Source organism: Mesoplodon densirostris, chromosome 8, assembly GCF_025265405.1.
Source record: "Mesoplodon densirostris isolate mMesDen1 chromosome 8, mMesDen1 primary haplotype, whole genome shotgun sequence".
NCBI lineage: Eukaryota > Metazoa > Chordata > Mammalia > Artiodactyla > Ziphiidae > Mesoplodon > Mesoplodon densirostris.
Genome location: NC_082668.1, coordinates 93,222,310 through 93,247,088, shown reverse-complemented (window position 1 = coordinate 93,247,088; position 24,779 = coordinate 93,222,310). Strand labels below are relative to the sequence as shown.

General features: G+C 36.7%; 1 protein-coding gene across 2 annotated transcripts in view; it reads left to right on the top strand.

The window, feature by feature from the left end:
* Positions 1 to 8,956, top strand: part of ATF2 (activating transcription factor 2) — an 86,278-nt gene extending 77,322 nt beyond the window's left edge. The window contains exons 13-14 of one of the 2 annotated variants that reach the window (XM_060106676.1): positions 1,838 to 1,943; positions 7,437 to 8,956. In XM_060106676.1, coding sequence (XP_059962659.1) covers positions 1,838 to 1,943; positions 7,437 to 7,516 — 186 coding nt within the window. In that variant the 3' untranslated portion in view covers positions 7,517 to 8,956. Of the gene's footprint in view, positions 1 to 1,837; positions 1,944 to 6,365; positions 7,394 to 7,436 lie in introns of those variants that run through there. The other variant, XM_060106675.1, reaches the window with a different exon arrangement.
* The last annotated feature ends 15,823 nt before the right edge of the window (positions 8,957 to 24,779 follow it).

Below are 24,779 nucleotides of genomic sequence, written 5' to 3'. Positions count from 1 at the left end.
ATTTAACAGGTTCAAACTAATGAGAAGGGTGGTCACAGTTACCAGATTATAAAAGATTGTGTATTCTTGACTAAAAATACATATCCAGCCCTATTTCATATTATAAAAATTAACGAGAGAAACTTGTAGACGTGAGTCTCAAAATCAAGCTGACACAGCAGAGAGAGAGAGAAACCTTTTTTTGGACAATATATGTTGGATTATTCTTAATATGGGTTCCCATAAATAGTGTCATTAATAAAGAGCTATAATTAGCGATATTGACACTAATGACGACTTCAGTATTCCATAGAAATTAGTTTTCTAAATAACAGCTTGTTTTTTAAAGCAAACTTTTAACCTTTTCTTTTTGTACTTTAATCACTATACACCCATTTTTTTCTCAAATACAATATTCTAAACATAATTTAACCTTTCTATGAATGGTTCAGAGTTCTTGTAAGCATCAAGAACAAGCATTTGTTCTGTGCTTTAATACAGTGTAACAGTTTATTGTTATTGGGGTGTGAGGAACTATTTGACCCGACAGACTTGCCTTTGGATTGCTTAACTTTTATTCTTTTGATTTGTATGTTTCTGTCATTGATCACTTAAGGAGGCATAATGAGTCTAATCTACTAAAGTATTTTACCTTCAGCTTTATGGTTAAGAGACTGAGGGATGGAAAAAGAAGTGCTTGAGCTTTTATGTACACCTTTTTTTGCTGTATTTCTTCATTTAGTTTTGGGTTCATGGATAAAATGTGAATGGTTAATGTAAGTCCAAATAAGTAGAGGTGTTTGTAAGTTAAGATTTCTTAATGTTACCAATTTATTAAATTCATATTATTTCTAACTCTTGAGTATTGGTAATTATCACTAATTTATGAGTTAATATTTGGGGGTGACCCAAAGGAATTAATTGGACTCTCTCAGTTTGGAACTTTTACATAGAATCTGTCAGATTAATGCATCCAAAACAGACTGGACTGCTCATTCTGTAATAAGGAGTAGGACAGATCACCGTTGATTTATCAGATTTAAATTTCGATGTGTACAAACGGCCTAGGTCAAAGGCAGTTAAGCCATTTCAACATTACATCTGCTTTCACTGGTTCTGTGTCCAACACAATGCCTTGCGATGCATTTTATGTATCCATGATTCTTTGGTTATTTGTGTTTTCCCCTATGGAGCTTTTCCTAGTTTCTAGAAAACTGCTTAATTTAGTTTCCAGGACAAAATTTTTACTTCCAAGTGAATAGAGTCAGTGAAATTTTATCCTGACTCCCCTGATACTTCTAATTGTTCAAATAATCAAAAAGAGCATGTGGGCTTCCCTGGTGGCACAGTGGTTGAGAGTCCGCCTGCTGATGCAGGGGACACAGGTTCATGCCCCGGTCCGGGAAGATCCCACATGCTGCGGAGCGGCTGGGCCCGTGAGCCATGGCCGCTGAGCCTGTGCTCCGCAACGGGAGAGGCCGCAACAGTGAGGGGCCCGCGTAATGCAAAAAAAAAAAAAAAAAAAAAAAAAAAAAAAAGAGCAGGTAAAAAATACCTTTGATAGGTAACCTGTAGTATATAAGCAGTCACAAGGCAAATGATAATGTAAAAAATAGCTTTGAAATATGCTATCTAGTTGTGGTGTTATTTAAATTTTTATGTAAGTTGCAGGTTCTATATAAATACTAAAATATAAAAGCTAATGTGTAATGATTAAACATTTAAGCAGCATATTTTGTTTATTCCTTGGTGTTCTTTTAAAGATGTCCGATTTTCATATCTTAATCTTCACTTGTTTTAAACAGTAAAAAATGTTTAGTCTGATGCTGGTAAGGTACATAAGTTGTTTCTTCCCCAGAGTGAAGTCACCCTGCTGAGAAATGAAGTGGCACAGCTGAAACAGCTTCTTCTGGCTCATAAAGATTGCCCTGTAACCGCCATGCAGAAGAAATCTGGCTATCATAGTGAGTAATGTTCCATTACCTATAGCCTTAGGCTACATCAGTGAAATACTGCCAGAGTGAACCAAGCTACCATTAAAAAAGTGGAGACTGCAGTTCTGATATTTAATGTTAAATATCAGAAGTTCTGCAAGTTTATTATAGAATGGGGGATATACTTCTTAGAATCTAGAGTTTTTTAATTTTCCTACTTCTAGCTTTTTTCTAGAGATTACTATAAATAAAATGGGTTGGTTAATAATTTAAAGTATAGTGTAAGTACTGATGATATTTTGTTTATAGTCTCAGAGTAATACTTTTCTTGGACTGACATAGTGAAACACTACTTCTTTTCTAGCCTCCGTTTAGTAATTTTTTTTGTCTTCACTTAATCTGTAGCAGATCCTATTGTTACGTATGAGATCCTATTGTTCTTTCTTAGATATCAGCATTGTGCAATTTTATTGTTCTGAATCTTTAGATTGAGTCTTCTAGTTAGTCATAAAAATGCTAGAACAGTATTTAAATTATCTGCTTTTAAGTTTCCTTTTAAATATTTACCTTCAAAATGAGATTCTTCTGTTTTCAGCATTTTAGAAGTTAATTGTGCTTTTCCTTCTTGTAATGTCCTTTTTTGATAAGGTGCACAATGTTGGAACCAGCTGTTACTCTTGAATAAATGGCCAATTCTGTCCATCGTACACAAATTTGTAACAAATAACAGAGCTGGGAATGCATTAACCAACATTCATAATATATAACCCACAGCTTTCATTTTTATGATTTAGTGATATTTCAGGATATTTGTAAATGTAAAAATTGTTTCAACCATATGTATCCACTTCGTTTTAATTTGCCAGTGTCAGTAATTCAAAAGAAAGAAACATTTTGTATTGGATGCAAACAGTTCCTCAGGTGCTCACGATAAAACTTAATGGCCACTTTCTTTACTTGTAGTCATTGTAAACAGTTTCATCAGAATGGGCAATATTTTTTAATTTAAAGATTCAGTAGATTTAGCAACTCTCTGTTGCCATATATATTTAGAACATTGATTTTTGTCAGTTTTGAGCAAATAAATCTCAGTCCTTTGATATCTAGTCATTTTGACAGGATTGTGAAACACATTGTGGAGTAAATTGGAACCATATAGAAATATGTTTGGGGTTTGTATTAACAATGATTGCTGCAGGGATGAGGCCATTACGGCTCCCATCTGACTTAACATAATTTCCTTTAGAAGTTACTGAGTTCAGCATTATGCATACATGATTTTCTTAACAAGACAGCTCTCTTGAATTTTGATAGTTCAGAAAGAAATATACAAGTGATTCTATAAAATTAGAAGGAAAATTAACTCTTAAATTGCATTCAGTTCAAAATTATCTTCAATTTAATCTTAGTTAATTTATTGGATAACCCCAAGAGTTTTATCCCTGTTATCCAGGCAGTATATGCTCAGCAAATGCAAGCCAATTTTTTATTTTAAGCAATTAAGATATTTTTAAGTGTATATATATATGGTCTTATATGCTATATCCTCAAACTGAAAATCTAGATTAATAAGTTTTTAGTGAAGGTATACGAGGTTGTGAAAATGTAAGAAATGAATAAGACATTTTTGGGTTTGGGAACAGTTCCTATCTTTTATCCTGTCCAGTTATCTAGATAATCAAATTGACTGAGGTAAGTATAGTTCTTGCATAAAATTAGTTCTCTTCAGCTCTTGGGAGATAATTGGATTTTGTAGAAATTTCAAAATTTTTATTTTCAAATTTGAAGTCTTTGGGAAAAATCTGACTTCTCTGTTGTTTAATAGTCAAGGTAAATATAAAGATTGTTTAAGTAAATGTTTAAATCTTGGAGAAAATGTGGAGAAATTCACAAATACCTAACACTATTCATCCATCACATTGTAGCACATAGCAGTTGCTAATAGTGGTGAGCTATAATGCTAGTTAACTCAAAACATTGTATATAGAAAACTAAGGTTTAGTAGAAGTTAAGGAATATTACAGTATCTTGCTGGTAAAGGTGACAGTTATAAAGTCACACATTCATAGGGTCTCTTTTTTAACACTGGGAAGTCCCACATCCTAGGAAACCCCTCAGTCATGGGAAAACCGTGACAGTTGTTGATCTTAAGGGTCAAGCAGTATATAAAATGAGAATGAAAATATGAAAACATTTTTAATGTTTGGGTTCCTTGAAGAGTAGAACATAAGAGTAATCTTATTGCCATTAATTCATATTCTGTAGATCTCTGGGCATAATTAACATTGTATTATAGTTGTTGCTGTAATCCTAAGTGGGAAGAAAAGCTTATTGGGCCCTAAATTGTGAGCTTATATTTTCATTAATGAAAATATGTAGAAACATGGGTGGAACTTCAGAGAGAGTAAATTGTCAAACAGCTGGTTTCTTTTAAGTAGGGCCAAAAATGGCTCTGTGAGTGCAGTAAGATCTCTTGTATCTTTCTAGAGCTTGTGATTATATTAGTAATTTTTCTCCCCTTACCATCTAGAACTGGACATAGGTGCAGCTGTATCACACTATAAAGATATTTTATACATAAAATTTATAATTACAGAATTTATAAGTGAGTACCTGCTTCTTTGTACAGCCTAAAGATTTGTTTTACCAAATTCTGAAGGCCTGGAGGTAGATAAGCACTTGTCCCTTACAACTTACTGTTTCATTTTGAGTCATCGCCTCCACAACATATTTACATTTCCTTATACCACTCATCACAGATCAGCCTCTTTATTTCTGAAAGCTGTTATATCGCTAGAACGTAACATTGAGAGAAAGGACATTTTGTTGTCATGTTGAATAGTGGTGAAATAGAGGGCTTTTTACTGTTCTCTCTAGTTAAACTGTCATTTGGCAGTGTTTTCTGTGAATGCATAACAATTGTATTGGCTATATAACTGAACTGTAAATATTTTATAACATTCATTATTGCTTGATCAGAACAGTATCCTTTCTGCTTTATATAATTTTAAAAAGGATTACTGATTGTGCTTTTTTTTTTAACTGCATCTTGAGATCAGATTTTTATCCAGTGGTGTAGTTTTGCATTTAAAGCAGATTTATAGAGAGGGTGAGATTCTATCACATTAAAATTCTGTAAGAGCTACTATAGTTCAGAAAACCCTCAAAATGAAGAATTTTATTTGAACTAAAGTTGTACTTGCCAGATTCCTCCCCCGCTGTCTTCTACATTACAAATCATGGGGTAAGTCCTACTTCGTGGGGTCCACAGTCTTTTAATAATTGACTTTCAGAATGAGCACCTGGCCATCAGTAAGCAGGCCAGTATGTATTGTCAGATTTGATAGAAAGCCAGCTTATTATCACTCTAAACAATAAAAATTATTTTAGAGTGTTCAGAAAGAAACAAAGCTAAACAGTACTGTTTAGGGATATATACCTATTCGGTAGAACTTCAAAGAAAAAACAAGGGAATGGTAAAAGAAATACGTATCAGAATGGTGATTGCCTTTGGTGAAGAGAGGAGCCTCCAAGAAGCACGAGTGTTACTAGCAATTTTCTCTTTAAGTTGGGGGCTGGGTTCACAGGCATTCATGCTATCATTGTGTCTCATAACTTGCATACACTATAATTATTGGTGTGTGTTGTACTTATCAGATTTTTCACTAAATGAAATTATTGGATTCTCTTCCATTAAAATAAGAACGTTGAAGATTTGTTGTTAAAGCCTAAAAAATGGTAGATATATTTTCATAAATATTTAGAATGTCCTTTCCTGAATATCTTTTCAATTACAGTATCTTGAGTTTTATATGGATTTTATTTGAATCTCAATTAATTCATGCAACTATAACAGCTGGTGGCATTTAGATTCTAAATATTGCTTATTCTCATGTGTATGCATCATTAGAATCAGGTGTTATAATCATCCATTGCTGCCTTAGATGGAAAGTCAGCCAGAATAAAAATAGTTCTGCAGAGGGAATTATTTGAAGATATAATTTGTATGTTAGAATTCATTTTGTTTATGCATATGGTTATAAATTTTTTAATCTTTTAATAAGAATGGCATGTAGGCAAACAGACTGGTTTTGTTAAATGTGTTGCTGGGGTAAGTGTTTGATTATATCTCTAAGAGACCTATCTCCCAAATTCCTACCCAATTTTCTTTCTTAACACTATTTAGCAAATAATTCTGCAGCTCTCTTTTATGTGGCACTGGGCATTGAGGTGTTTCCATGTGCATGCTTGTGCCTTGTTTAGTCTGTTACAGGCAAAATTGCCTACTTCATGACTTCTAGCCACCTTTCAATTACTCAATTCCAGTCATACCAACTTCTCTAAACTGATTTTGTAAAATGCCATCTAACTTTTTATTCTGTGCATTGACTCAACCTGATAAATTCTTACAACTGTTTTAAGAAACTGAGTAGTTTCCTTTTTTCCACTCAGCTGCTGATAAAGATGATAGTTCAGAAGACCTGTCAGTGCCGAGTAGTCCACATACTGAAGCTATACAGCATAGTTCTGTCAGCACATCCAATGGAGTCAGTTCAACTTCCAAGGCAGAAGCTGTAGCCACTTCAGTCCTCACGCAGATGGCGGACCAGAGTACAGAGCCTGCGCTTTCACAGATTGTCATGGCTCCTTCCTCCCAGTCACAGCCCTCAGGAAGTTGATTAAAAACCTCAGTGCAGCAGTTTTAGATACTCATTAGTGACTTCAAAGGGAAATCAAGGAAAGACCAATTTCCATTTATGCGAAGTCTGTGGTTGTAAATTTTTTTTTTTACTTGAAATGAAATTGGGCTCTAAAGTTGGTGTAGCAGCAGTTGATGATCAGACTGAACAACAACAGTTTTTAGTCTCTGGAAAAAGACTGATTTTGCTTTTTTTATAAATATTGTTAGATTTATTCATTTTTCTGTGCTCAATGTGTAAATTGTATTATAATTCATTGTGGTTTATTTCACTTTTAATTTTGTGGTGTTTTAATAAATGGGGGTGTTACTGAATCTCTCTTCCCACTTCCATTTCTTTTGACCACCTCTTAACCCTCAACTGTGATGGTAGTATTGTTATATCATTTATACCAAAGTTCTGCATAGTCCCTATTGACTTTGTAGTGTTAACAAGGTCATAAAGCACTAGCAAGAGAAATATAGAAATTTGCTTTTAATCTTTTTGCCTTTTATTTTGCACATTATGCAAAAGGAAGAACATTATCAAACACTTTTTAAGTGAGTGAAACATGGTAAAAGACATACAGTGCTTTTATGCACACTTAAACTAAATGAAGATCAGTAACAGTGCGTTTTCTTTTTTTTTAAGATTTTAAGTAGGCATGAATTTTGGAATCCTTTATCATTTCAAAAATGACTATTTTTAAGGCTTAAATTCAGTATTTTAAACCCTGTTTTGAGACTAACAAAATATGAAATTATATAATGTACAATACAGGGTTATCAGATATCTAATAATTTTTTGAAATTCGTTTTTGGTTTTGTTTTGTTTTGTTTTGCAGATTTCAGGTTTCAAACTGAGAAGTTTATGCATAATCAAGTAAGGTATGGTTGCCAGAAAAGCCTAAAAATTACTACTTAGAAAATTTAAGACTGTTTACCCCCGTTGTCTTGTACTTGCAAGCTAACTTGTACTTATTCTTGTGAAAGCACTGTCATCTTTTAGTAGCAAATTTTGATAACGTTTCTCGTGGGAAAAAAATCAGTATCTATCTTTAGAACAATGTAATTATAATATGGGAAACGAGTGCGTGAGAGTGAGAGAGAGTGTGTGTGTGTGGTGTCTGTGTGTGTGTGTGTGTGTGCACGCGTGTGTCTTTCAATAGTTCATGCCAGCAATCTTTGCTTGAATGTTTAATGATGCCTTCAGTGTGATGCTGGCCAATAGATGATTGCAATTTAAGATGTCATTACTGTGCAGGCTTGGATAACTAACATTCCATGATGTAGTTTGTTTCTGATGAGATGATTGTAGGTACACTTTTCTCATTATCCAGTCATCTGTGGGATACTGAGTTTTCTAATGTGCCATTATCTATTTTTATTCTGCAGTTATGTTCAAAATACAGTACAATATTTTAAAATAGACAAAATTGTTAAAAAATAAAAATGTAGTAGACGTGTGTAAGAAAACTTTGTAAAATAGTTATGAGTCCTCCCCAGTAGCAACTTCTGGCATTCGAGCAGGATTCCATTATGTAAATATCTGTAATGCATTTCTAATAAGTTGTGTAGTTCGTTCTGCATCCATACTACACTGTTTGCTAAAGTCTCAGTGCCATCTCCTAATGAGACTGACATTTTAAAAACTGGTATGGAATATCCTTGGTAATTCAAGGAAATATTCCACCTGCCTAAGTTCCAAACTGGGAAACATTCAGATTATACAAATGACATTTCAGGACTTTTAAGTATGAAGATAATAGGAATTTTATTGTTTGGCTTATTAAAAATATCATTTTTGGTTGATAATTCTACTTCTAAAATTTTTTTTATTTTTAACTGATTTTATAATTTTCCAGTAATCAATTTCTAATCATGATTTTGCCATAGTTATGCTAAGGAGTTGATCTCAAAGGCACAAAATATGAATTCTGCAAGAAGGCTGTTTTTTATTGTAGTTTGGATGGATTAGGAAAAGCCTCCATTTTTCAATCTCCTGGGTCATTCAGTGCATTTTTCTTAAATTTTATTATTTATGCAAGTTAAAAGTTCTTTGGTAACAGGAATTCTTGCAATTGTAAAATAAAACTACATAGATGTAAGAAGTCATGTAAACAGTTAATGAGCTTATTACCAAGGTTAGCAAAACTTTCATTGTAAATCAGTCTGTACTCAACAAATAAAAATCATTATTAGTTGTATAAACACAAATTTCATTTTGACTTTCAGGATGTCACACTACTTCTGTACCTAGCATTTTGAGTCCTTATATTTGCAATGTTACACAAACTGTACTATTTTCTTTTATGTGCAGTTTGCATGAGTAAACCATCAGAGAATAAATTTTATCTTTAAATTATGTTCATAATTTGCTTGTTCTTACCTATCCTTCATAAGGTAACATCACCTGCTAATGTTTTTCTCCTTCAGGGTGTTTATTACCTGAGAAGAACCTGATACTCCTTCTATTTCTGTGATAAAATTCATTCCTTCTCAAAGAAGACCTTTCTCTTCTATTTCTGTGATAAAATTCATTCCTTCTCAAAGAAGACCTTTCATCTGCAAGGGTGTTCAGGCCTCTTTCCTCTTCTCTGAATTCACTTTAAGCCTCGTTCATACAAAATGAACCTTTAATCTATGTCTCCAGCCCAGAATATTGCCTGAGCCACACACGGATGCACCAGCCTTTGGTTTATCTTAGTGACTGCCTGACAAAACATAAACAGAGTATCTTCAATACTGAACTCTAATCTTCCTTCACCCTACCTTCAAACACACTGCTCCCATAATGTTTCATAGATCAGTTGATTACAACTCTATCCTTCCAGTTGCTTAAATCAGAACAACCTTGATTCCTCTCTTTTCTCACAACCCGCATCCAGGATGTCGGGAAATACTGTTTGCTTTACCTTCAGAGTAATACAGAACTCAACCACTCCCCACCATTTCCAGTGCTGTCACCCTGATCTGTGCCCTCATCGTTCCTCACCCAGATCCGTCTCCTTCCTTCCACCCTGCCTACTACAGCCCATCCTCCACACAGCAGCTAGAGTGGAGCTTTTCAAACACGTATCAGGTTATGGCACTCCTCCGCTCCGAGTGCTAGAGTGGCTCCTCATTACATTCAGAGCTGGAGTCATTACAGTGGCCTACAAGATGATCTGTTCCCCCATCCACATCTCTGACCTCATCTTCTATCAGTCACGTTGTTTATTCAGTGAATATTTGAGCACTACTAGGTGTCAGTGTTTGTTCTACGCACTTGGAATACACCAATAGCCAAAACACAAAAACCCCTGCCTTTGTGAATCTTACATTCTAAGTGGGGAAGGGGGGGTGCTGGGAAACACAATTAACACAGTAAATAAGTACATCTTACTATGTTAGAAACGATAAGAAGTGCTAAGTAAAGAAACAGACAGACATACCAGTTGTGCTGGAGAGCACTGGAGTAACGTTTCAGTCTTCTCTCTCAGATAGAACCAAACTGAAAAGATGTAAAGAATCACATGGCTATTTTTTATTTTAAGGTATACATTTCAACAAATGTGCTTACTCTAACTTACATGATATTAGGTAAAAGATTTCATGAAGACAAACTGATGTGTTTCTGTAACAAAGTTTGACTGATGATACACTGAAAGACCACATCTGCTTTGACTTATTGCAGAGGACAGGAAAGATAAACTCTTGTCTATGGCATGTACTTACTGTTAAGTGTAGTTTTGCTAGTTCTCCATCTCTGAAACTATAAAGTTTGATGCTTGACATTAATAACTTATTTGTGAGACTCTAATTATGGGAGAATCCTATTAACTGCTGGGACTTCATCTTATAAAAATATACACATGTACAATCACACAGACAGACACACACAAAATACCTAAAGAACACAGAGTCATCAAAGCAGTTAGTTCTAAAATAAAGACATTTAGAAGAATATTTTAATCTGACATTTCTAAATAGATTACCTTGACCACAAGATAATACTTTTGAAGCAATTAAAATTTTATTACCATTTTATGTCTGATGAAAAATCATTTCTTTAAACTATCAATAAATACAAATAAATTTCTTCTGTAATTCTCATACTTTTTTTTTTTTAAGTGCAGGTCTTTCTGGCTACGTGTAACTGTAGATTGAGACTTGGGTTTTCATTGAAGCAAAGTATTAAGATCCTTCTGTGTGGAAAAAAAAATCACAAAATGTAGAATAAAGATTTTTCTGGAGAAATAAATAGCCCTACCATTTAAGTAAGTGGTGAGTTGCCAATTATACATCGCCATAGAAAAAGTACAATCAGTGAAAATGTTTCTAAAACTAAAGGATTTATTAGTTCTGAAATAACCAAGGCCATGTGACATTGGAACCTACAATAAAAACTATGCATAGTTTCATTCTGCTATAGCAGTCCAAAGCATCAAATGTTAATTGTAAAATTATCAAATATGTCACAGTAGTCAAACTAGAAGGATTCTGTTATTCAATAATGGGCCAGTGAGTTGTATCTCTTTTCCTCAAATGCACATGCAAATTTTTCCAATGGCTTTATGAGAAGAGGATGTCATTAGTACACTCTTGTCATGGTCACAGTGCCTTCCTTGCCTCATTTTGCATTAGATTTTACATTTAAGAAATAATTCATTGAGCTAGAATTTTTTGAACCATGGTTTTATCATGTGTTACCTCAATTATTTGAGAAAGTATTTCTGATTATGAATTTCATTTTTAACTATCAGTTAAGTCAAATAAAGGTAGGTTTACTTTATTCACTTAGTTTTACAGTAGATTTTGCTTTCTATGAAAGTAGACAGGAGAGAATGTTCCCTCAAAAGAGCTCTTTTAAAATTATTTTTGCTTTAATAATTTTTTAAGAGCATGTAAATTAAGAAGAAATGCTATTTTCTATAACTTGACACAAAAAATATTTAATAGCATTTACTTAGCAGAATTTAAGATGAAAGAGCTGTCTATAATGAGTTTCTCATAACTGGGAAGAAATGCATTATGTGATGTTTGAGGAAATGAGAAAATCTGTGAATACCATTATCCTCAAAAATAAACCCTTTTGCACAATACAGTATTAAATGGATAATCGATTTTATTTTTTTCTCAACAATAACTTTTTTTTATCTCTGTGTAATTAAACATGTAGCTAAGTTCCTCTATTTGGGGGAGGTGTGCTTGTTAAAATTCTTTGTTATAGGGTCTAATAACATCAGTGAAAAATAAAATGAGTTAGGTAATACAACTATCCTAGCATAATTAATTTGAGCATTTAAAAATTATTCAACAGATAATTATTGACTTTCCCCAGTTTTTAAATTTTTAGAAAAATACTTCCAACATTACATCTTAATTTATTTGGCTCAGGTAATGGTTTCTGAGGTAATTGACTTCCAGCACTGTGAGGCAATCTGCTAAATTATGAACAATCATGTTAATAGCCTACGTTAACATATTGCAAGCAAAGATCTTCAGATCTTTTTCATGACTCTGAAGACCAATTCAAATAAAACTGATTGCAGTTCTTTTCTATGGACTAGAGTTTATGACAAGGTAACACTAGATAACAATTTTGAAAATAAGATTTGCTTCCACTGTCATTTTCATTAATGTGTCCTATTTATCTATAGAAGCTGTTATGAGTGCCTCAAAAGTAGTGAGCTATTGAAAATATTATTGATCTATAATTTAAGAACTTGCATAAAAGGTATTTGTTGCTATAACTAGTAGTGCATAAAATTATGTATAATTTTAAATTACTTATAATTTAAAAATACTTTAATCTCATGCTTAAAGTTTTCCCCCAATTTTTTATCAGAATTCCTAACATAAAAGAATTAATTTAGGTGTCTCTTGCTGGTGAAAGTACTTAGGAGTATTGACCCACTAAATGACAGGCCATGGATGAGAATTTGGTTAGTAAGTACATAGTAAGCACCTACTTTGTGCTGAGGTGTTGGACTGTAAGGACCACAGTAAAAATAAAAAGACCAGGATCTTACCCTCAAGTAGGATCCATTTGGAAAGACAAAATACTTGTTACACCTGTGACAGGAAATAATCACAATCTACAACTTCTGAAACAGGTTTTATAAGTTCACCAAAGGAGACAAGCCACATATTTGAACTTCACCTTAAATTATTAATGAGATTGGGATAGAAAGGAAACAAAGGTAAAGACAAAAGATTAGATAAACAAATGTATTACGTTCATAAGACAGTGGAAAGACGGGAAGAAGAGGGTTAGGAATGAGAAAAATTGCATAGCTAGAATAGGGCTAGATTATACAGGGTCCTAAAAGTTGATTTAGACTAGGAAACGGGAAACTATTGACTTTCACAAGAGGGACATGAGAGTGGCTTTAAAAATGTGCAACAATAGGAAGGCCGGCCCACATGGAAACCAGCCTACAAATTGCACTAATCCAAGCATGAGTTGTAACCAGCACTAAGGAAGGAGAGCCAATTAGGAGCAAAAGGAATAGGTGGAAGGAATGTCTTGCAAGAAATATCTGTAGAATTTATAGACTAGTAAGGAAGATGATGAAAAGCAAAAAGGTTAGAAGACTCCATTTTTCAGGCTTGACAGACTGGGGAATGGTGGTTATCACTTGTAAGAACAAGGAAGCTGGGAAAGGAAGCCAGTTTGGGAAGGAAAGATGATCCATATTTCGAAGATAAATGCAAATGTCCAGGAAGCACATAAAAATGTAATAATAGCCTCTATTGAGTATGTATTATTTACTAAGTTGCCTGCATTTATTTCATTTAACCATCATCACAACCCTATGATAGTAGTAGCATTGTTTTAGTAAGAAGAAAGAAATGATGAGAGATTTAGAAGTTGGTCATTAAAGTCATGAGACTGAATTATTTGAAAGGAGATGTAACGGGAGACAGGCAGAAAATCACGTCTTGAATCATACCAAATGATTATAATAAAAAAGGCATAATGGTCAGAAGAGAACCAAGATAGTATGATAATTTCTGTAGTGGTCTATAATTTATTAAGTGCTTTTATAGATATTAACTTATTAGAACCTCTGAATGCTATGAAGATGGCATTATCCCTATTTTAGATAAGAAATCAAACTCAAAAGTTATTTGACCAAAGTCACACAACCAGTAAGTGGCAGCAACATGCACACCCATCTCCTAACCCCAAATGAATGTGTTGTGTACACCACAAACAAGCAAAATTTAAAAGAGAAGTGGTTTACATGCAACAGAAATGTCAAGGGGTGTAAAGATTTAAAATGCCACTTAATCTGGCAATATAAAGGTCTTTCATGACCTTTGGGAACATTTTCAGTACAATGATTGAGATAAGTGACAATAACCTGTATAGGCACTTGGATTTTATTTCTCATCTGGGGATAGGAGGAAAGTCTTGGGCTCTCTGATTTCTGGAGCTAGACCCCTACATTAAAGTGGGATTGTACCCACAAAGAAATACAAAAGGAAGCTTGTTTGTTTCTGCCTAAGTTCTGAGTTTTAAAAAATCTCCCCTGAAAAATGGAACCCTCCTGGGACTTCCGTGGTGGTCCAGTGGGTAAGACTCCACACTCCCAATGCAGGGGGTGCCCAGGTTCGACCCCTGGTCAGGGAAACTAGATCTTGCATGCATGCTGCAACTAAGAAGTCCTCATGACGCAACTAAAAAAAAAAAGATCCCGCATGCTGCAACTAAAAGATCCCACGTGCCACAACAAAGAGCCCGTGTGTCACAACTAAGACGTGGTGCAGCCTGAATGAATAAATAAATAAAAATATATAAATATACACACACACCTACATATATATATACACATATATATATGAAAAAAAATGGAACCCTCCTGCCCTGTACAGTTCAGTTGCAATGTGTTGGGTTTTTTTAATAATTTAGGGCTTCCCTGGTGGCGCAGTGGTTGGGAGTCCGCCTGCCGATGCAGGGGACGCGGGTTCGTGTCCCGATCCCGGAGGTTCCCACATGCTGCGGAGTGGCTGGGCCCGTGAGCCATGGCCGCTGAGCCTGTGTGTCCGGAGCCTGTGCTCTGCAACGGGAGAGGCCACAACAGTGAGAGGCCCACGTACGGCAAAAAAAAAAAAAAAAATTTATTTATCTTTTTATATTTGGCTGCATTGGGTCTTCGTTACTGCACACGAGCTTTCTTTAGTTGCAGCGAGCAGGGGCTGGTGGCTTCTCTTGTTGCCGAGCATGGCCTCTAGGCGCTTGGGGTTCATTAGCTGTGGCACGTGGGCTCAGTAGTTGTGGCTCGCGGGCTCTAGAGCGCAGGCTCAGTAGTTGTGGTGCATGGGCTTAGTCACTCTGCAGCATGTGGGATCTTCCCAGACCAGGGCTCGAACCCATGTCCCTTGCATTGGCAGGAGGATTCTTAACCACTGTGCCACCAGAGAAGTCCCTGGTTGCAATGTTTTAATGTGAATTATCCACATAATCTAGGAATCCAAGCTGAAAAATGAATGGGATAGCTTTTGGGCACAAATGCAGAGTCTCTACAAGCGAACATTCCCACAATCCAGGTCATATTTAAATGTCACAGGAAAAAAGTTTATCCCACTAAAAATGAGTATATGTATATAAAAAAAAAACTATCATAAGCCAGGATTAACAAACAACAAACAGGAGGATTAGAGGGCCAGGAACTTGAGCTAATAAAACAATCAGAAAAAAATATATAAGTATGTTGAAATGATTAACAAATAAAAGAAGAAATCAAAACCCTAAGGAAAGAATAAGATACAGTTGGCCCTCCATATTTGCAGGTTCTGCATTTGTGGATACAGAGGCCTGACTATGCTATGGCATTTTATTTAAGGGACTTGAGCATCCATGGATTTTGGTATTCAAGAGGGGCCCTAGAACCAATACTGTGGACTGGACTCCAAGGGATGACTGTACTGTGAAATATGAACAGGGAGATTTGAAAAATAATCAACAGAACTTTTACAAGTGAAAAATACACACATTGAAATTGAAAGGGCAATTAATATGTTAATTGCAGACTAGAACCATAGAGAATAGTAAACTCAAATTAGACCTGAAGAAATTACACAGAATGTAGGAAGGAGAGACAAAGAAGGAAATATAAGAGAAAAATTAAGAGACAGTAGAATAAGAAGCTCCTACATGTGTTTAACAGGAATTCCAGAAGGAAGGACTTTTTAAAATGGGAGAGATTGTATTAAAAAATGATTGAAAATTATCTAAAATAAATGAAAAACATGAATTCTCAGATTCAAGTAACAGTTTACATAAAACTAAATCTCTACCTGAACACATCATGTGAATACTTTAGAACTTCAAAGACAGAGAAAATCTCAAAAGCAGAGAAAAGATACTATTACACAAAGGACTAAGAACCCTCCATCCCCCACCCCACCCCCCAAAAAAACCAAACAATGCTAAAGAAATATTGATAATTGTTAACCCTGCATTATTTTCTCTACTTAGTGTTTTTTCAAAATTTCCCCCGAAAGAGTCTATCTTAAAAACCTTTAAGATCACTCAGGGAAAAATGACAGTCAACCCAGAATTCTGTTATTTAACTGTTGTTTAACAGTGAGACAAAGACAAGAGATTAAAAACCTGACATGTCACGGGACTTCCCAGGTGGTCCAGTGGTAGAGAATACGCCTTACAATGCAGGGGACGCGGGTTCAATCCCTGGTCAGGGAACTAAGATCTCACATGCTGCGGAGCAACTAAGCCCAAGCGCCACAACTACTGAGCTCGTGCATCTCAACTAGAGAGCCTGCATGCCGCAAACTGCAGAGCCCACGTGCTCTGGAACCTGCGTGCCACAACTACAGAGCCCACGTGCCCCGGAGCCTGCACACCACAGCTAGAGAAAACCCACATGCCACAACTAGAGAGAAGCCCGTATGCCGCAACAAAAGATCCAGTGTGCTGCAACTAAGACCCGATGCAGCCAAAAATTTTAAAAATAAATAAATAATAAATAAACTTTAAAAAATAAAATAAAAACCTGACATGTCAAAACATGTACAGAGGGAATTTCATAAACTTAAATAGGAAAGGAAGAAAGGCTGAAAATGAGCTAAGTAACTCAAAAAGTTATAAAAACAATAACAAAAAAACAAAAGATATTAGAAGGAAAGATTAGAAAAAGGAAAATACAAGTAGAAATTAATATTTAAAAAGGACAGGAGAGAGGAGCAATAACACCCCAAATTTGGCTTTGAAGAAGGAAGGGAGGGAGGAAGAGAGGGAGAGAGGAAAAGACAAGCTCCTGAGGGACAAATGATTTAAAAATTAAAAAGAAGGGATATGGTCAGCATGATTTTCTGTATATAATGTTATATTTCAATAAAGTTTTAAAATTATAACCAAAAAAGCACAAATAAACAGGAAGGGGGATTAAATTCAACAGAGACATAAGACGTAGAATACCAACTTCACAGTACTAACTTAAAACTTGATAAAAAGAGAATTTTTTAGAGAATGTAACTTATCAAAATTCACAAATATGTGGAGATTAAACAACACACTACAGAATAGCGAGTCAAAGAAGAAATCTAAGGGAAATGAACAAACAACAACAACAAAAACAACCTTGAGACAAAATGGAAATACAGCATACCAAAATTTATGAGATACAGCAAAAGCAGTTCTAAGAAGGAAGATCACAGTGATAAATGCCTACATCAAGAAACAAGAAAAATCTCAAACAACCTAACTTTATACCTCAAGGAACTAGAAAAAAAAGAACAAAAGAAGCCCAACATTAGTGGAAGAAAGGAAATAACAAAGATCAGAGCAAAATATATACTAAAAATAAATCAGTGAAAGAAAGAGCTGGCTCTCTGAAAAGATAAACAAAATTGAAAAACCTTTAACTAGACTCACCAAGGAAAAAGAGAGGACCCAAAATCAGAAATGAAAGAGGATATGTTAATACCAATACCACAGTAATACAAAGGATCATAAGAGACTATATGAACAATTGTATGCCAAAAAATTTCACAATCTATAAGGAATGGATACGTTCCTAGAAACATACAACCTACCAAGACTGAATCATGAAGAAACATAAAATCTAAAGAGACTGATTACTAGTAAGGAGATTGAATCAGTAATCAAAAACCTCCTAACAAACAAAAATTTACAACCAGATGGCTTCACTGATAGATTCAACCAAGTATTTAAAGAATTAATACCAATCTTTCTCAAACTCTTCCAAAAAATAGGAGGAGGGACTACTTCCAAACTCATTTTACAAGGCCAACATTACCCTGATACTAAAACCAGACAAGGACACCACAAGAAAAAAAAAAAAATTACAGTCCAATATCCCTGATGAGTGCAGCTGCAAAAATCCTCAACAAAATACTAGCAAACTGAATTCAACAATACATTAAAAGGATCATATATCTTGATCAAGTGAGACATTCCAGGGATGCGTGGATGGTTCAACATCTGCAAATCAATAAATATATTATGCCACATTAACAAAATGGATAAAAATCATATGATTATCTCAATAGCTGCAGAAAAAACATTTAACAAAATTCAACATCCATTTATAATTAAAACTGTCAACAAAGGTGGGTATAGAAGGAACATACCTCAGCATAATAAAGGCCATATATGCTAAGCCCACAGCTAACATCATATTCAATGGTGAAAAGCTGAAAGCTTTTCCTTTAAGATCAGGAACAAAACAATGATGCCCACTCTTGCCACTTTTATTCAATATAGTATTGGAAGTCCTAGCCGAGCAATTAGGCCAGAAAAAGAAATAAAAGACCTCCAAATCGGAAAGGAAAAAGTAATCTCTCACTATTTGCAGATAGCATGATATTATATATAGAAAACCCTGAAGACTCCACCAAAAAATTGTTAGAATAAATGAAGTCAGTAAAGTTGCAGGATACAAAACCAATATACAAAAATCTGTTGCATTTCTATATACTAATTATATACCATCAGAAAGAGAATTTAAGAAAACAATTCCATTTACAGTTGCATCAAAAAGAATAAAATACCTAGAAATAAACTTAACCAAGGAGGTGAAAGACTTGTATACTGGAAACTATAAGACATTTATGAAAGAAATTGAAGATACAAATAAATGGAAAGAAGCTTCATGCTCATGAATTAGAAAAATTAATGTTAAAATGTACGTACTACCCAAAGAAATCGACAGTCATTGCAATTCCAATCAAAATTCCAATGGCATTTTTCACAGAAATGGAACAAACAATCCTAAAATTTGTGTGGAACCACAAAGGGTGCCAGATAGCCAAGGCACTCTTGAGAAACGAGAACAAAGCTGGAGGCCATCACAATCCCTGATTTCAAACTACAGTTGACTCTTGAACAACACAAACTTGAACTTCGTGGGTCCATTTATACACGGATTATTTTCAGTAGTAAAAACTGTGGTACTAAGTGATCTGCATTTGGTTGAATCCACAGGTGCAGAACTGTGGATATGAGGGACCCTGGATACATACTACCAACTGTAAGTTATATGTGAATTTTCGACTGCACAGAGGGTCCTAACCCCAGTTTGATCAAGGGTCAACCGTATACTACAAAGCTATAGTAATCAAAAGAGTATGGTATTGGCATAGAAATAGACATACAGATCAGTGGAACAGAAGGAACCCAGAAATAGACTCATACATATGTAATCAATTAATTTACAACAAAGGACTCAAAAGAACATATAATGGAGGGGGAGGAGTCAAGATGGCAGAGTAGGAGGACGTGGAGTTCACCTCTCCCCACAAATACATCAAGAATACATCTACAGGGATTCCCCTGGTGGTGCAGTGGTTAAGAATCTGCCTGAAAATGCAGGGGACACGGGTTCAAGCCCTAGTCCAGGAAGATCCCACATGCCGTGAAGCAACTAACCCATGTGCCACAACTACTGAGCCTGTGCTCTAGAGCCCATGAGCCACAACTACTGAGCCTGTTTGCCACAACTATGAAGCCTGCGAGCCTAGAGCCCATGCTCCACAACAAGAGAAGCTACCACGATGAGAAGCCCACACATCGCAACGAAGAGTAGTCCCCTCTCGCCGCAACTAGAGAAAGGCTGTGCACAGCAACAAAGATCCAATGCAGCCATAAATAAATAAATAAAAAATTAAAAAAAAGAATACATCTACAAATGGAACAATTCTCAGAGAGCACCTGCTGAATGGTAGCATAGTACCTCAGACACCTAAAAGGACAAGAAAGATCGCCATGTAACTGGGTAGGATGAAAGAAAGGAAAAAAAAGAAAGGAGTAAGCGGGATGGGACCTGTGCCCCTGGGGGTGGGGAGGTGAAGGACAGGAGAGGTTCCTGCATCCAGGGAAGCCCCCTCACCAGCAGGGAGATCAGCTGGGACAGAAGGGGAGCTTTGGGGGCTCAGAGGAGAGCGCAGCAACAAGTCTGTGGCAGGCAGCACAGAGTGACACCTACACAGATAGTCCGTGCCACAGCCCTGCGTGCCCCAGCCTGAGACGTGTGTCCGCTGGTGTGCATGCGGGCTGGGTGCTGGAACATGAGGTTTGGAGAGTAGACCTGGGAAAAGCACTGCTGTTGGCTGTGAGGAGACAGCCTGAAGGGACGGGAATGAGGAGCTCCGCAACCAGAAATGTTCGCTGAAGAAGCACGGGACACCACAGAAGTGAAGTGCCATTGTTGAGTGACACGTGAAAAGTGGGGCTGCCATTGCAGCCTCTCTCCCCACGCGCTGTGCCCTGCCTCTGTGGGCCCCATGAGGGGCTCCCACCAGAGAGGGTTCACGTGCCCTAGTAGGTCACCACATCTGCCCCCTCCTGCTTGGGCAGGCTCATGTGCTCTGGGACAGCATCAGGAGCAGATGCCGGTGGGGGGCCCACATGCACATGGAGGCTAAACAATATGTTACTAAACAACCAATGGATCACTGAAGAAATCAAAGAGGAAATCAAAAAATACCTAGAGAGAAATAACAATGAAAACATGACGATCCAAAACCTATGAGATGCAGCAAAAGCAGTTCTAAGAGGAAAGTTATAGCAGTACAATCTTATCTCAGGAAACAAGAAAAATCTCAAATAAACAACCTAACCTTACACCTAAAGCAGCTAGAGAAAGAACAAACAAGACCCAAAGTTAGTAGAAGGAAAAAGAATCATAAAGATCAGAGCAGAAATAAATGATATACAGATGAAGAAAACAATATTAAAGACCAATGAAACTAAAAGTTGGTTCTTTGAAAAGATAAACAAATTTGAAAAACCTTTAGCCAGGCTCATCAAGAAAAAAGGGAAAGGGCTCAAATCAATAAAATCAGAAACGAAAAAGAAGTTACAAGTGACACCACAGAAATACAAAGGATCATAAGAGACTACTACAAGCAATTATACACCAATAAACTGCACAATGTAGAAGAAATGAACAAATTCTTAGAAAGGTACAACCTTCCATGACTGAACCAGGAAGAAATAGAAAATATGAGCAGACCAATCACAAGTATTGAAATTGAAACTGTGATTTTAAAACTTCCAACAAACAACAGTTCAGGACCAGATGGCTTCACAGGCAAATTATATCAAACATTTTGAGAAGAGTTAACACCTATCCTCTGAAACTATTCCAAAAAATTACATAGGAATGAACACTCCCAAGCTTATTCTACAAGGCCACCATCACCCTGATACCAAAACCAGACAAAGATACCACAAAAAAAGAAAATTACAGGTCAATATCACTGATGAACATAGATGCAAAAATCCTCAACAAAATGCTAGCAAACCAAATCCAACAGCAGACTAAAAGGATCATCCACTATGATCCAGTGGGATTTATGCCTGGGATGCAAGGATTCTTCAATATCTGCAAATCAATCAATGTGGTACACTACATTAACAAACTGAAGAATAAAAACCACACGATCATCTCAATAGATGCAGGGACTTCCCTGGTGGCACAGTGGTTAAGAGTCCGCCTGCCAATGCAGGGGACACAGGTTCAAGCCCTGGTCCAGGAAGATCCCACATGCCACAGAGCAACTAAGCCATGCACCACAACTACTGAGCCTGTGCTCTAGAGCCCGCGAGCCACAACTACTAAAGCCCACGCACCTAGAGCCCATGCTCCACAACAAGAGAAGCCACTGCAATGAGAAGCCCGTGCACTGCAACAAAGAGTAGCCCCCACTCACCACAACTAGAGAAAGCCCACACCCAGCAATGAAGACCCAAAACAGCCAAAAATAAATCAATAAATTAATTTTTAAAAATCACTTCAATAGATGCAGAAAAAGCTTTTGACAAAATTCAACACCCATTTATGATAAAAACTCTCCAGAAGTGGGCATAAAGGGAACATACCTCAACATAATAAAGGCCATATATGACAAACCCACAGCTAACATCATTCTCAGTGGAGAAAAACTGAAAGCATTTCCTCTAAGATCAGGAACAAGACATAGTTTTGGAACTCCTAGCCACAGCAGTCCGAGAAGAAAATGATATAAAGAGAATCCAAATTGGAAAAGAAGAAGTAAAACTGTCACTGTTTGCAGATGACATGCTACTACACATAGAAGATCCTAAAGATGCTACCAGAAAACTACTAGAGCTCATCAATGAATTTGGTAAAGCTGCAGGATACAAAATTAATACACAGAAATCTCTTGCATTCCTATACACTAAAAACGGAAGATCAGAGAGAGAAATTAAGGAAACAATCCCATTTACCATCACATCAAAAAGAATAAAATACCTAGGAATAAACCTACCTAAGGAGGCAAAAGACCTGTACTCAGAAAATAAGATAACTGATGAAAGAAATAAAAGAGGACACAAACAGATGGAGAGATATACCATGTTCTTGGATTGGAAGAATCAATATTGTGAACATGACTATACTACCCAAAGCAATCTACAGATTCAGTGCAACCCCTATCAAATTACCAATGGCATTTTTCACAGAATTAGAGCAAAAAAATTTACAATTTGTATGGAAACACAAAAGACCCTGAATAGCCAAAGCAATCTTGAGAAAGAAAAACGGAGCTGGAGGAATCAGGCTCCCTGACTTCAGACTATACTACAAAGCTACAGGAATCAAAACAGTATGGTATGGGCTTCTCTGGTGACTCAGTGGTTAAGAATCCATCTGCCAATGCAGGGGACACGGATTCAAGCCCTGGTCCGGGAAGATCCCACATGCTGCAGAGCAACTAAGCCCGTGCACCACAACTACTGATCCTGCACTCTGGAGCCCACGAGCCACAACTACTGAGCCCACGTGCTGCAACTACTGAAGCCCGTGTGCATACAGCCCATGCTCCGCAACAAGAGAAGACACCACAATGAGAAGCCTGCGCACTGCAATGAAGAGTAGCCCCTGCTCACTGCAACTAGAGAAACCCCACATGCAGCAACAAAGACTCAACGCGTCCAAAAATCAAATAAATAAATAAATTTTTTTTTTTTTTCTTTTTGCGGTATGTGGGCCTCTCACTGTTGTGGCCTCTCCCGTTGCGGAGCACAGGCTCTGGATGCGCAGGCCCAGCGGCCATGGCTCACGGGCCCAGCCGCTCCGCGGCATATGGGATCCTCCCAGACCGGGGCACGAACCCGTATCCCCTGCATAGGCAGGTGGACTCTTAACCACTGCGCCACCAGGGAGGCCCATAAATTTATTTTTTAAAAAAACAGTATGGTGCTGGCACAAAAACAGAAATATAGTTCAGTGGAACAAGATAGAAAGTCCAGAGATAAACCCACACACCTATGGTCACCAATCTATGACAAAGGAGGCAAAAATATATGATGGAGAAAAGACAGTCTCTTCAGTAAGTGGTGCTGGGAAAACTGGACAGCTACATGTAAACAAATGAAATTAGAACACTCCCTAACACTATACACACACAAAAAAAACTCAAAACGGATTAAAGACCTAAATGTAAGGCTAGATACTATAAAACTCTTAGAGGAAAACATAGGCAGAACATTCTTTGACATAAATCGCAGCAAGATCTTTTTCAATCCACCCCCTAGAGTAATGAAAATATAAACAAAAATAAACAAATGGGACCTAATTAAACTTAAAAGCTCTCGCACAGCAAAGGAAACCATAAACAAAATGAAAAGACAACCCTCAGAATGGGAGAAAATATTTGCAAACGAAGCAACTGACAAGGGATTAATCTCCAAAATATACAAACAGCTCATGCAGCTTAATATCAAAAAAATAAACAACCGAATCAAAAAATGGGCAGAAGATCTAAATAGACATTTTTCCAAAGAAGACATACAGATGGTTAAAAAGTACGTGAAAAGATGCTCAACATGACTAATTATTAGAGAAATGCAAATCAAGACTAGAATGAGGTATCACCTCACACCAGTCAGAATGGGTATCATCAAAAAATCTACAAACAGGGCTTCCCTGGTGGCACAGTGGTTGAGAGTCCGCCTGCCGATGCAGGGGACACGGGTTCGTGCCCTGGTCTGGGAAGATCCCACATGCCGCAGAGCAGCTGGGCCCGTGAGCCATGGCCGATGAGCCTGTGCGTCCAGAGCCTGTGCTCCACAACAGGAGAGGCCACAACAGTGAGAGGCCCGCGTACCGCAAAAAAAAAAAAAAAATCTACAAACAGTAAATGCTGGAGAGGGTGTGGAGAAATGAGAACCCTCCTACACTGTTGGTGGGAATGCAAACTGGTACAGCCAGTATGGAGAACAGTATGGAGGTTCCTTAAAAAACTGAAAACAGAGCTACCATATGATCCAACAATCCCACTCCTGGGCATATATTCAGAAAATAACCATAATCTGAAAAAATACATGCACCCCAATGTTCACTGCAGCACTATTCACAATAGCCAGAACATGAAAGCAGCCTAAATGTCCATCAACAAAGGAATGGATAAAGAAGATGTGGTACGTATATACAATGGAGTATTACTCAGCCATAAAAAAGAACAAAGTAATGCATTTGCAGCAACATGGATGGACCCAGAGATTCTCATACTGAGTGAAGTAAGTCAGACAGAGAAAGACAAATATCATACATCACTTATATGTGGAATCTAAAAAAAAAGCCTACAAATGAACTTATCTACATGAAATAGAGTTACAGATGTAGAAAATAAACTTATGGTTACCAGGGAGTAAAGTGGGGAGGGATAAATTGGAAGATTGCGATTGACAC